This window comes from Saccopteryx bilineata, chromosome 6, assembly GCF_036850765.1.
Source record: "Saccopteryx bilineata isolate mSacBil1 chromosome 6, mSacBil1_pri_phased_curated, whole genome shotgun sequence".
Lineage (NCBI taxonomy): Eukaryota > Metazoa > Chordata > Mammalia > Chiroptera > Emballonuridae > Saccopteryx > Saccopteryx bilineata.
Genome location: NC_089495.1, coordinates 35,151,497 through 35,165,301, shown reverse-complemented (window position 1 = coordinate 35,165,301; position 13,805 = coordinate 35,151,497). Strand labels below are relative to the sequence as shown.

General features: G+C 41.1%; 1 protein-coding gene across 6 annotated transcripts in view; it reads right to left on the bottom strand.

Moving 5' to 3' along the window:
- PSD3 (pleckstrin and Sec7 domain containing 3) overlaps positions 1 to 13,805 on the bottom strand; it is a 619,599-nt gene that overhangs the window by 239,024 nt on the left and 366,770 nt on the right. For all 6 annotated transcript variants that reach the window (XM_066234423.1, XM_066234424.1, XM_066234425.1 and 3 more), the window contains one exon: positions 11,985 to 12,043. In XM_066234423.1, the coding sequence (XP_066090520.1) occupies positions 11,985 to 12,043 (59 nt within the window). The remainder of the gene's footprint in view (positions 1 to 11,984; positions 12,044 to 13,805) is intronic.

The window sequence follows — 13,805 nt, the reverse complement described above, 5'->3', positions numbered from 1 at the left end:
TTATTATCCTCCTCTGATTCACTGGTAATTTTTCTAGGTAAGGTTTAGGAGCAAAAGAGCAAAGGGTCAGATTAGTCCATTATTGTCTTACTGACTTAGATGTGTGAAAGCTCCCTGAGTTTTTATACCATTGGTATCAGAAAGTAAAAGTAAAATGAAGTCTTGGCCATTAAGAAACACTCCTTATGATAGCCTGGATTTTCTTCTGCTGGTTATACCAAATTGTATCAATTACTGTGAAATACTATTATCCAAACAAATACTGTCCATTGCACAAAGCTAACGCTAACCACTGACTTTGTCTCCCAGTGATTCATAGGCACCAGAGAAGCTTACACACCATCATGGTTCTAGTCACTCTCTTCCCAAAGAGATTCATGATTTTGGCAATAAGGAGGCCTGCTCTGGAACGCACGCTGGCTGGCTGGCTGCCTGCCATGGCGGTGCTTTTCCAGTACTTTCTGATACTCCCAATTCTCCCCATGAACAGAATGAGGCAGGGAGCATTGAGAGCACTTTGTGCACAGACAGGCACAAATCATCCCTTAAAATCAATGCAACGTTTCTAATCACATCTCAGATAATGAAAATGAATCTCTAGATCAGTACCTTTAAAATCAGGAGGCATTTTAAATCAAACCTAAAAAGATAATACATAAAGTGGAAAAACCCACAAAAAGAATTCAATTTGAAATCCCAAAATACTAGGCAGGCCTGTCTTAAATATTTAGCCAAGTAAGGTACCATCTTTAATGAGAAAAAATAGTAATTAAAAAGTCAGAAAACCTTAGACTGGGATTCGTGTCCCTAGACAAATTTAGGCTGTTCTTTGAAATAATTAATTTGCCATTATCAAACATATTTTAATACAAAGAAAGAGCTGTTTTCTCCATGTGTTTTCTTTTAAAGATCCATTAAATGTCTTTCAGAGAAAAATTCTTTGATGAACTTATAATTTCTGAAAAATTTAATTAAAGATGTTTTTTTAACACATTCCTGTTTAGAATGTTAAGTAAAAGGACCCCCCTCAACCAGATCTTACCGAGTTTGGGGAAGGGAATAGTAGGTTTCATGGACAAGGGAAGGAGTCTGGAAGAGACACACCGTATTTCCCTATGTAAAAGACAATCCCATGTATAAGACACACCTTAATTTGGGGGCCCGAAATTTGAAAAAAAAAAAGTATTACATAAAGTTATTGAACTCAATTTTTTTTTATCATAAAATTCATACAACTCCTGATCACTGTCAAAACTCCCATCCATTAGCTTGTCCTCGTCTGTATCCGATGACAAATCATTGTCTTCAAAAATGAGCACAAAAACAAGCGTGGCAAATGCAAGTAAAAAAATCTACAACCTCTGTATAAGAAGCACCCAGTTTTTAGACCCCAAAATTTTGGGAAAAAAGTGTGTCTTACACACAGGGAAATACGGTATTCTATAAAGTTCTCTAAGTGACCAGATAGGAAATGTTTTAGGTTTTACAGGCCATCAGGTCCCCCTTACAACTATTCAACACTGTCATTTTAGTATGCAGATGTAAACAAATGGGTGTGGCTCCTTGCCAGTAGAATTTCACTGGCTTGAGTTTGCCTTGGGGCAAATTTGACCAACCCCCTGGGTCCAAAAGAAAACTGGAAGGGTGCCTTGATTGAGGCTGCATGATAACAAGCATGCAAACCGACTAGGCATCCTGATGTATTTTGTACCCCAATTTCAGATTTCTGCTTTGTCAACATTGTGGCATTTGCTCCCTACCCCAGCGCATAATCAGCTCCCAACTTCCGTGGTAACAATAAGAGCAAAGGGGGAAAGTTAAGATGAAGAGTTTCATTCCTAACAGAGTCATCTAGAAATCATATAAGCTACCATCGAAACTCAGCAGGTGTGAGCGTCTCTGCTTTGAACGTGTCTTCCCAACAACAGGGGAATGGACCCTCTACACAGCTCCAGCCAAGACCTAACCTAACCTCAGTCCTAAGGGAGAGCGGCTAACAGGCCACAGTCAAGTACTGACCAGGAAAGCCCACCTAGAGGTTAAAGAATCAGGTAAAATGATCCTAAAAGTTCTCATTTTTAATAGTATCATGTCCAGAGGCGTTATGGAAAAGATGCTTTTGGAGAAGCAAAAAGCTCTCAGGATCCACTGGTAAAATCTGGCTTCCTAAATCTTGGGATATTAAAAACACAGCAGGCATACTCTCCCACATGACAACTCCACCTTCTGCAACATGTTACAATAAATGGTGAAAAGCATACTACTGATCTGGTAATTAAATTCTGAAGTTCTGCTAAAGCTCCTATTTTTGTTTGGCAGGCTTCTCTATCAAACAAGTTTAATTGTGCTATGCTGCCCTCTGGTGTCCATTTTTTTACACGTGTAAGGAGCAGGTAAGGCAGGATCCTTTGTAAATTTCCAAACAGGGAAGCTATTGCTGTGATACTCAAAGTGTTCTTTCATAACCCCAATCGCAGAGCTAATATGTTAAAAGTACAACTTTTAGGGATATCAGAAATATTACTGGGATTTTTCCTACCGCCTGTGCAATACATTGTTATTGAGAAAGGAACCAGAAGTGGTATCGAGAAAAATATGGCAACTAAAAATACTATTGCTGTTCTCAAACTAGGGTTCAGGGACCCTGCTCAGGGTGTCCGTGGGGTCAAACTTATTTTTGTAGTAATACTAAACATGTTTTTTCACTCCCTTGAACAAGTTATAGCAAATTTTCTATAAGTTACATAACTTGTGCAATATTGCAACAGACTAAACACAAAAGCAGATAATCTAGCTCTCTTCTATTACGTCAAATATAAAAGAGATTAAAAAATTTTAAATGGTATTTTTTCCAATTTTTTGTTCTTATAATTATTATTCACAAAAAGCTGATACTCATTTAATGGGTTTATTAATGCTATTTTAAAATAATTTATGCCTGATCAGGTGGTGGCGCAGTGGATAGAGCATCAGACTGGGATGCAGAGGACCCAGGTTCAAAACCCCGAGGTCAACGGCTTGAGCACAGGCTCATCTGGCTTGAGTGCAGGCTCACTGGCTTGAGCGCAGGGTCTCTGGCTTGAGCCTAAGGTCACCGGCTTGAGCAAGGAGTCACTTGCTCTGCTGTAGTCCCTCAGAGAAGGCACATATAAGAAAGTAATCAATGAACAACTAAGGTGCCGCACCAAAGAATTGATGCTTCTTATCTTTCTCCCTCCCTCCCTGTCTGTCCCTCACTCTGTTCTCTCTGTCTCTGTCACAAACAAAAATAATAATAATTTAAAAAATATTTTAAAATTTTGTCCGTTTAAGTTCTAACATAATAAATACTTTTAAAAATATTAAAAATACTTTTAGGTTGACCAGTGTGGCACAGTAGATAGAGCGTCAACTAGGGACACTGGGGTCCTAGGTTTGAAACCCTGAGGGCTCTGGTTTGAGAGAGGCTCATCAACATGATCCCGTGGTCACTGGCTTGAGCCCAAGGTCGCTGGCTTGAGCCCAAGGTCGCTGGCTTGAGCAAGGGGTCACTGGCTCAGCTGGAGCCCCCTGGTCAAGGCACATATGAGAAAGCAATCAATGAACCTATGAGTGCCGCACCTATGAGTTAATGCTTCTCATCTTTCCCTTCCTGTTTTTCTCTCTCTCGCAAAAAAGAAATAAAAAAGAATTAAAAATACTTTTAAAAGCTGTTTGGGTTCCTTAAAAAATGTTAAGGGTGTAAAGAAATGCTGATGCCATAAAGTTTGAGAAGCATCGTAGCAGCAGATTTTATCACTACTTCATAGAAAATATTTCCCGGAAAATTTGAGAAGATAAATGAAAAGACACTGACCTAGTTATCAAATTACAAAGACTAACTGAACTCTCTTTTTAACTTGATTGTCATAGAAGGACAGGCATTAAATGAAGTAATGGGATTAGAGGTCAAAGGTTTCAATCACTTCCCTCATCCTCACTCCTCTCTCCTCCCTCCTCCCCAAAACATCAGAGGAAAGGAAGGGAGAGAACTGACTTACTGGAGTTTCACCTGCTTTCTTTTATCTCTTGCTACCAATTAGCTGTGCACACGCAGAAAATTATAACGTTCAGAATCAGAAGGCATGTAGTTACCAAATAATATATAAATTAGATACGATGAAGTCCTAATGAAAACCATTGGCTTATTGATAAAAGCTACTAGTGTTGTAGTTTCCATTATGTATGAACCTATTTTTTTTTAAAAAAGAACTACCAAAAAAAAAATAATGGTGAAGAAAGAAGGAGCTAGAGAGAGGAAGGCGATGAGAGAAGGGAGAACAGGGAGAGAATGAAGACAGAAAGGAAAAGGAAAGAGGGAGGAGGAAGAGGGAGGTACACAGGGAGGGAGGGGTGGGGGAAGGAAAAAAAGGAAAAAGCCTTTCATTTGGAGGAGTCGTAGAAGCCAAGAAAATCCACCAGTGCACAAATAACTCCGACATGCTTAAAGAAGGATTCCTATTAAAAATCTACGTAGTTGCCAATTTGATAGTGAATTACATTCTAAAGGTTATTTTTTAATTGAAAAATCTGAAACCATAACATTTTCCTATAAAAGCATTTCCCCAGCTGATGGTTAGGTTCTCAGACTATCCCATGCATGCTCATCCTGGCTACAGAAATAGTAACAGTAAAACTGAACCCCACGCCTCACTAGAAACACTTCACCACGCTGAGATCTAGGTCTGACCTTCAGTGAGCTTTCAGTATCACAGAGAAGCTCCCAGGGATGAGAGCCTGGAAGTCACTCTGGAGAGTCACTAGGAGATCCCAATCAGGTGTAAGAAAGACCAGGCCTGGCCAACAGGCTCAGTGGTAGAGCATCGGCCCGGCGCGTGGAAGTTCCAGGTTTGATGCCTGGTCAGGGCACACAGGAAAGCGCCCATCTGTTTCTCCACCCCTCTCCTTCTCCCTCTCGCTTCTCTCTCTCTCTCTCTTCCCTCCCCTCCTGCAGTCATGGCTCTACTAGAGTGAGTGGCTCTGGGCACTGAGGATGGCTCCATGACCTCTACCTCAGGCACTAAAAAATGGTTCCTGTTGCAATGGGGCAAGGACCCCAGATGGGCTAGAGCATCACCCCCTAGTGGGCTTGACGAGTGGATCCTGGTCGGGTGCATGCAGGAGTCTGTCTCTGCCTCCCCTCTTCTAACTAAAAAATATATAAGGAGGTGGAAAAGAGGCCTTCACGGCAAGGAGGCGGTACTGGCTCAGTGAAAATTAAAACCAAAGCTGGAATCTACAACCCAGGCCCAGGTAGGGAAAAAAATGAATCCCAGGGATGGCTTAACTGGCATAGGGGGTTGAGGACATGGGCTGGCACAGACAGGAAGGGGAGGCACAGAGAAGACAGCTCCACAGGAGGAAGGGGAGGCAGCAGGGAAAACGCACTTCAGGCAGCTGCCAGTTACAAGAATGACAATCACAGACATGCAGGTTTCCTGAGGACATTAACTATCTCTCAACCTCATGGAAGTTCGTGGGATGTTTGAGGGCGAAACTATAAAATAGCACGATATAAAAAGTAAAAGAGTTGAAATTTTTAAATAACAATCCTTCCAATACTCATTTTCCACTTCTGATAATAAACCACATATTTTACCAACTACTTAAAATTCCAGGCTCCTAGAGAGACAATCTGAGAATTGGAAACTCACAATTATCAATGCAGTTTACAGACTAAAAATAATGAATTCTTATGGCCTGTCTCAAATTGAGGTACACATCTCTCTTTTTACATTGTTCTGTTACAAAACCTACACTTCACTTCTTGACCTCTTTCTTCCCTACATCAGTATGGTGTACTAGCTTTGGTTTCACCCCTTATCCAACCCATAACCAGTGGTGGGATTCAGCTGGTTCTCACCAGTTTGGCAGAACTGATACCTAATTTTTTGTTGAGCTCTGCAAACAGGTTGTTAAAATGGCACTTGTAATCAGGGTTCTCTCTCTAAGGTGGGCGCCTGGGCAACCACCCAATGTGGAAACCACTATTTACATTTGTTCCTCTGTGCAACAGCATATTCCAAGTGCCGCAGTAATGCCCATTCTGTCCATAGGTGAAAAAAATTGCAAGTGAGGACACCAATCAAGAAGGAATATGGAAATATTTTAACAGTTTTGTTTTTTGTTAGGCATTAATATTTTTTCATTAATACCTCTTTCTTATAATCTAGTTTTATGTACCTCTTTCTTATAATCTAGTTTTATGTACCTCTTTTCTTCTTACTTACTTAAGTATTTAATACATTAAATAATAAACTATCTTTAGAGATATTGTTTTTTAATACTTAACACTGTCATTAGGGCAGAAAACCAACTATAAAATTATTTGAATCCCACCACTGCTTATAAACCCACACACACAGGCCAGTTAAGGTCCTGACTTCTGCATTAAGCCCAGACCACTGAGGATGACATTCCGCAGGCGCGGGAGTACCCCCAAGACAAAGCACCTGCAGGGTGCCAGCCAGAGGCAGAGGGAGCCACCACTCCCGAAGAACCATACTTCCACCCCCTTCCAGCCCCTGCACAGGGTGGGCTGGCTCCCGCCAATAGGCAAAGGCAGAGAGACACTTCGGGTAAAAGAGCAACTAAAAATCCCAAGCCATAGTGTTAAAGGGTAGATTTTGTCACAAATCTTGATTTAAAAAGTGTCCTGGCTACTGCTTCTGACCATGGCCTGACCTTGGGCAGCCACTGTCTTATAAATATCTTTTAACTTTTAGTTGTGCAATTGGCCAAACGAGTATGGACTTACTGTCCCACTCTTCACTGCAACTCAGTTCTAGGCCTACAACCTCCTCCCACCTCGGTCCGTCCCTGGAGCGGTCCCTGCCTGCTGTGCCAGCCCCACCACTTGGTGTCAGGCTCAGGAACAATCCAGCCAGGAAGCCTGGACTGAAGACAAGAGAGCTACTTGGAGTCAACAGGGCGAGCAGGTTTGAAGGTAAATCCAGAAAAGAGATAGGTTTAAATTTATTCTAACATGACAGATTCTTTTATTCATATTTCCAATAAAATGCAGGCTTAAATAAAAAGATTTTCAACTCTTATTGACAGTTCAAACAAAAATCAATACAACATAGTTCCATTATACCAAGAGAAAAAGAAATTATAGAGTTTGATTTGATAGAAATTTACCTGTCTGTGCAAGTTTAGTTTGCATATATTTCACAGATGAAGAGGCATTTTAAAAATGAGGTTACTTAGCAGATCAGGCATGTGGCCACAATGATAAAACATTTAAGAAAATAAACCACTTGCAGACAAGGAAAAGCAAGTCAATACTATTGCTAAGATCGTGATAAATCACTCATATTTTTCAAAAATAGGTACTGAAGGGAACTGCCATTCTTAGTTCCAATGAAATAACTATAACTCTGAGTGAGTCTCTCCCCAAAATATACTTCAGATTATTTTTTTCTAGCCTCCTTAGTGAGGTTGAACTATAATCCAATGTGGGATTAAACGCTCTCTCCAATGTCTTTCCACCAAAGCGCCTCTGTCGCCTGTCACCATTTCTTCAGTTAAACCTGACTAACGGAGGGCAGCTGGCTGACTCTACCAGAGACAAGATCTGGCTTCCATGCACGTGTCCCATGTGTTTCTGACCCTCGCCCCAATGGCACAGAACTTGGAATGGAGTAGATAAACTCTAAGAGCTTGTTGAATGAAAGAATAAAGTAGAAAAAGAAAGGCCCTGGCCGGTTGGCTCAGCGGTAGAGCGTCAACCTAGCGTGCGGAGGACCCGGGTTTGATTCCCGGCCAGGGCACACAGGAGAAGTGCCCATTTGCTTCTCCACCCCTCCGCCGCGCTTTCCTCTCTGTCTCTCTCTTCCCCTCCCGCAGCCAAGGCTCCATTGGAGCAAAGATGGCCCGGGCGCTGGGGATGGCTCTGTGGCCTCTGCCTCAGGCGCTAGAGTGGCTCTGGTCGCAACATGGCAACGCCCAGGATGGGCAGAGCATCGCCCCCTGGTGGGTAGAGCGTCGCCCCTGGTGGGCGTGCCGGGTGGATCCCGGTCGGGCGCATGCGGGAGTCTGTCTGACTGTCTCTCCCTGTTTCCAGCTTCAGAAAAATGAAAAAAAAAAAAAAAAATAGAAAAAGAAAGACAGAAAGGCATTCAACATGTAACACTATTAGATTTATTATATTAGTATACATTCTATCTTTTTATTAGTTGAGAAAATTAGCAGGAAGAACAAAAGGCCAATACCAATGCATTCCCAATGCATCATTCCTTTGAGTCAATGAAACCCACATGAAAGATTCACAAAGAACAGTCAAAAGAAATGAATCTCCCAAGTTATGCCACCCCCCACTGGGAGCATGAGGACAGCTTGTCCCAGCACTTCTAAGAAAGGTCATGCTGTTGTATTCCTGTTATGACACGATGTAAGGATGAAAAGCAAAATGGTTTATTAGTTCATTCCCCAAGAGAATTATCCCAGCATTGAAGTAAGGAAGGAGAGATGATGGCCGAGGCAGTGCAGCATAAAGAGAAGGTGAACAGGGACAGAAGTTAGAAATAATCCGCAAGTTCTGAATGATTCACTTTCATAGGGTCATGCTGGTAAGTCAGACAGACACTAGAATAATAAATCAGGCAATCATGATGGAGAGAAGATACATCCAGAATTATGGATAAAAACTTACCACCTAGAAGGAAAATTTATTTTTAAAATGAATCCAGAGGAAGAAGATAAGAGAAACACAGTTTCATAGAGTTAGTTCTTATATTGATACATTCTATAGAATTGTAACAGTATGCATTATAAGTAAGGATAAAGAAATTTTAATAAACAAAATCTAAACAACACACAATATTAAGTATATAGAACACATTTATGTAAACAAAGCTGAGAACTAATAATCACCAAAAATATGATCTTGAAGATGATATACCATATTCCCCATGTATAAGATGCCCCACGCATATGACTCTCCTTAATTTTGGGGCCCGAAAATTGAAAAAAATCTATTACATAAAGTTATTGAACTCAAGTTTTTTCATCATAAAATTCATACAACTCTTCATCACTGTCAAACTCCCATCCATTAGCTTGTCCTCATCTATCTCCGATGACGAATCACTGTCTTCAACAATGAGTGCAAAAACAAGCCCGAAAAAGCGGGAAATGCAAGTAAAAAAATCTACACCCACTATGTAAGATATACCCAGTTTTTAGACCCCAAACTTTTTGAAAAAAGGTGTGTTTTACACATGGGGAAATACAGTAGATTTACTTGTATTTATAATTGTTTCCCTCTTATATGAAGTTCTACCACTTAGTTACTTGTTTACTATGTATGATTAGCATAATTCAAGATAGTATTTATATATAATGTTCATTTAAATAAACTGTCCCTTATATTGCAGTTGCCAAAAAGAAGTAGATGCTTCATTTAATCTCCTTTCAATTCCTCAAAAGTGGTTTGAAGGGCAAGCCAGAGCCAATCTGAGCTCTGTGGTTCTAAATGTGCGTTTGTTTGAACACTAAGCATCTGAGTTATCTGAATACATAATAAACCTCACACCTTAGTTTACTGCTATTTCAAATTATTATGATTCAAAAGATACATGCTTATTTGAAAGTATTATAAAGCAATCAGCTTTTTTTTTTTTTATTTTAGAGAGGAGAGGGGAAGAGAGAGAGAGAGAGAGAGAAGGGGGAGGAGCAGGAAGCATCAACTCCCATATGTGCCTTGACCAGGCAAGCCAGGGTTTTGAACCGGCAACCTCAGTGTTTCCAGGTTGACGCTTTATCCACTGTGCCACCACAGGTTAGGCGCAATCAGCTTTTAATAGAAACAATTCCCTTCAGATTTAGCAACTTCCATAGAACTTCTGTTAGATCCTCAACCTTTAAATAAGAATTGAACTGTTACTGAATTTTTTTCCTTCATTATATATTTTCTCAGTCAACAGATAATAAATGCACAATACTGATATGTGGATAAGACCTCAAAATATCTGATGTGAAGAAGTTTCCTCATTCTGGGATCGTGGGCTTGGATCAATGTTATATGTGGACCAGCCCACTCACAATCGTCTCCTCTGGCGGAAAGTTAGGTTGAGAAATTGAGCGGGAAGAAAAAGAAAGGACCAAGTTGCAACTGGTATCACACGGCAGAGAAGAAGCAGTGAAAACTGGCTTCACTAGTAACCGGAAAATAGAGGTCAGGACAGTCCACTGATTGGTCATCCTTGTAACAAGTCAGGTGAATATTAGATTCTGATACTCATTTCAAAGCTCGAATTGTTGGAATCCCAGTATTTTCATTTCTGCAAGACATATTATGGCTCTATTATCCAAGAACGTCCCCTGAAAGCATCTATTCTTTAGGCTATATAACCTCTGCACACATTACATATGTCTACAAGTCACTAAGCTATTCTAAATTCACCTCTTTCTTTTTTTTTTTTTTTCTTTCTTTCATTTTTCTGAAGCTGGAAACAGGGAGAGACAGTCAGACAGACTCCCGCATGCACCCGACCGGGATCCACCCGGCACGCCCACCAGGGGCTACGCTCTGCCCACCAGGGGGCGATGCTCTGCCCATCCTGGGCGTCGCCATGTTGCGACCAGAGCCACTCTAGCGCCTGAGGCAGAGGCCACAGAGCCATCCCCAGCGCCCGGGCCATCTTTGCTCCAATGGAGCCTTGGCTGCAGGAGGGGAAGAGAGAGACAGAGAGGAAAGCGCGGCGGAGGGGTGGAGAAGCAAATGGGCGCTTCTCCTGTGTGCCCTGGCCGGGAATCGAACCCGGGTCCTCCGCACGCTAGGCCGACGCTCTACCGCTGAGCCAACCGGCCAGGGCCTCACCTCTTTCAAATTACAAAAGAAACTTCCTAGTGATGTACTGTGAGATCTGTGAAGGTAGTGCTCATTCTATCACTATATCTCTTTACTGTTCTGATGGTAGAACCCTTTTTCCCTCAGTCCATCTTAATACAGTTCTTTTTTGTCCTTCTTAAAGAGGACCACTACAATTTAAATAAGAAAATAATATGTCTTTTTGGAACAGTAGAACTAATTGAACTAATATTTAAGTTTCAATTCCTTTAAGTGACTTTTTAAATTGTAAAGTAAATCATGTAACCAATCAAGGGATAATCTAGACCAGTGGTTTTCAACATTTTTACACTTGGGACCAGTGAAAATAGGAGAATTATTTCAGGGAGCAGGAAGGCAGAAATCACCCTGAGCATAAGAGAATTTGACTAAGATTACTGGGTCTATAATCTTCATACAACATCAGGGTGGTCAAATCTTTCCCAAACCAGCACAAAATTTCTGGTGGACCAGTCCATGGGCTGGTGATTGAAAAACACTGATTTAAAATGATACTAATAAATACAGTGAGAAAAGTATTATTTTTCTTTTGTTTGCACTTTTTCTTTTTTTCTTTTTTGCTTGAGATGTTCAAAACCATTGTTTTAGCTGGTGCCATCAGAAATGAGATCCAATAAACCTTCAGTCAACCCTCTGGGGACCAGAGGAATCCTGAGGGCTTCTGGAAGCCACGGTGCACAGTCTCTCCAGCTGTAATAGAGCCAGCTGTCTGCTGGCCTTCAAAGAAAATGTCTCTTTTCAGGGTCTTAAAGATGATCCTTCTAATCCAGCCTGAGTAAATATCAAACCTAATAACTAACCAAAATAAAATAAAATAACAAAACAAAAAACTAAAAATCCGAAAGTAAAAGCTCTGCCTCTGCCATCTAGTGGAGAAAGAAGGTATGGAACACACATAAAATACAGCTCCATACATGCTGACAATGTGGTATTCACTTGTGCTCTGTGTTAGCATGTGAAATATGTTACTTCTTCTCCCAAGGATTGACATTTACTTACCTGCCATGCAGAGAATGAGAGAAGGGAGGGAAAGAATAAATGGGGATGAACATAAAAGCAAAGATAAGCCCAAGATATTTGGATTTCTATAAGATAGTTCATGATGTGCACTTACATGGCCATGGAGATCTGTGTTAAGAAGCATCATTGCACAGGTGAGGCAATGGACTCCGTCTAAAAAAAGAGACAAAGACAGAAAGCATTAATGCACTACTTCCTGTGGGACTCCTATGGTCATTAAAATAGTATATATTAAGACCCTATGAAAGCACAATACTAAAGGTAGGCACAAGACAGAACTCAGATAAGAATAAAACATTAAAATGACCTCTGTCCACAGAGTTGGACTCTCCTGGGTAAAGTAAATTATTCCTACCTCGCAGGAGGACAGTTTTATAGTACGTATCTTTAAGCTTTAAAACAATGTCTTGTGACACAGCAAATCTACTTCTTATGGCTGTATACTAAGGAAATAAAAATCTACATAAAATACAAAGCTATGCAAAGAAACATTGCTTATAATAGAGAATAAGTAAATATGACTCTCCAAAAAACACAACTCTGTTATATTAATTAAAATGTCCAAGTATACATGTTGAAGTAGAAAGGTATTTCATGATAAATCATTATGTAAAAAATATATTATATGGCCCTGGCCAGTTGGCTCAGTGGTAGAGCGTCGGCCTGGCATGCAGGAGTCCTGGGTTCGATTCCCGGCCAGGGCACACAAGGAGAAGTGCTCATCTGCTTCTCCACCCCTCTCCCTCTCTTTCCTCTCTCTTCCCCTCCCATAGCCAAGGCTCCATGGAGCAAAGTTGGCCCGGGCATTGAGGATGGCTCTGTGGCCTCTGCCTCAGGTGCTAGAATGGCTCTGGTTGCAACAGAGCAATGCCCCAGATGGGCAGAGCATCGCCCCCTGGTGGGCATGCCGGGTGGATCCCGGTCGGGCGCATGCAGGAGTCTGTCTGACTGCCTCCCCGTTTCCAGCTTCGGAAAAAAAAAATACATTATCTGTAGTATGATTTCATTTAAATATAAATACATTTAGAAGAAGATATAAGGAAATATTAAAAGAGATTATTAACTCTGGAGATTATCATTTTTATCTTTTTATTTATATATTCTCAATTTTCTTTAACACAAGCTATGATGATGAAAATAAAACATTTAATACTGTTACTTTTTTTTTCTTTACCTTCTGGGAGGAAAATGCATTAGGAAAGAAGCAAAAGTTAAAGAAAGTTACTATTTGCATCTTCTACACAGTTTACTGTTAGGGTATTAGTTCTCTGGTTAAAAATATATAGGCAGAATAGTTATTCTCTTTCTTGCCATTCTTTAAAGAAAATGTTTACATTGAATGGTCAAAGATACTATGGATCAGACAAAAGTAAAATACTGAAATAATCTGTGAAAATTAAAAAAATAAATATTCTGGGTCCTGGCCGGTTGGCTCAGCGGTAGAGCGTCGGACTGGCGTGCAGAAGTCCCGGGTTCGATTCCCGGCCAGGGCACACAGGAGAAGCGCCCATCTGCTTCTCCACCCCTCCCCCTCTTCCTTCCTCTCTGTCTCTCTCTTCCCCTCCTGCAGCCAAGGCTCCATTGGAGCAAAGATGGCCCGGGCGCTGGGGATGGCTCCTTGGCCTCTGCCCCAGGCGCTAGAGTGGCTCTGGTCGCGGCAGAGCGACGCCCCGGAGGGGCAGAGCATCCCTTCTGGTGGGTAGAGCGTCGCCCCTGGTGGGCGTGCCGGGTGGATCCCGGTTGGGCGCATGCGGGAGTCTGTCTGACTGTCTCTCCCTGTTTCCAGCTTCAGAAAAATACAAAAATAAATAAATAAATAAATAAATAAATAAATAAATATTCTGCAAGAAAAAGTTGACCAAACCAGAAGAATTTCACACTTATGTAGAAAGATCACTCTTCTTATATAAAAAAA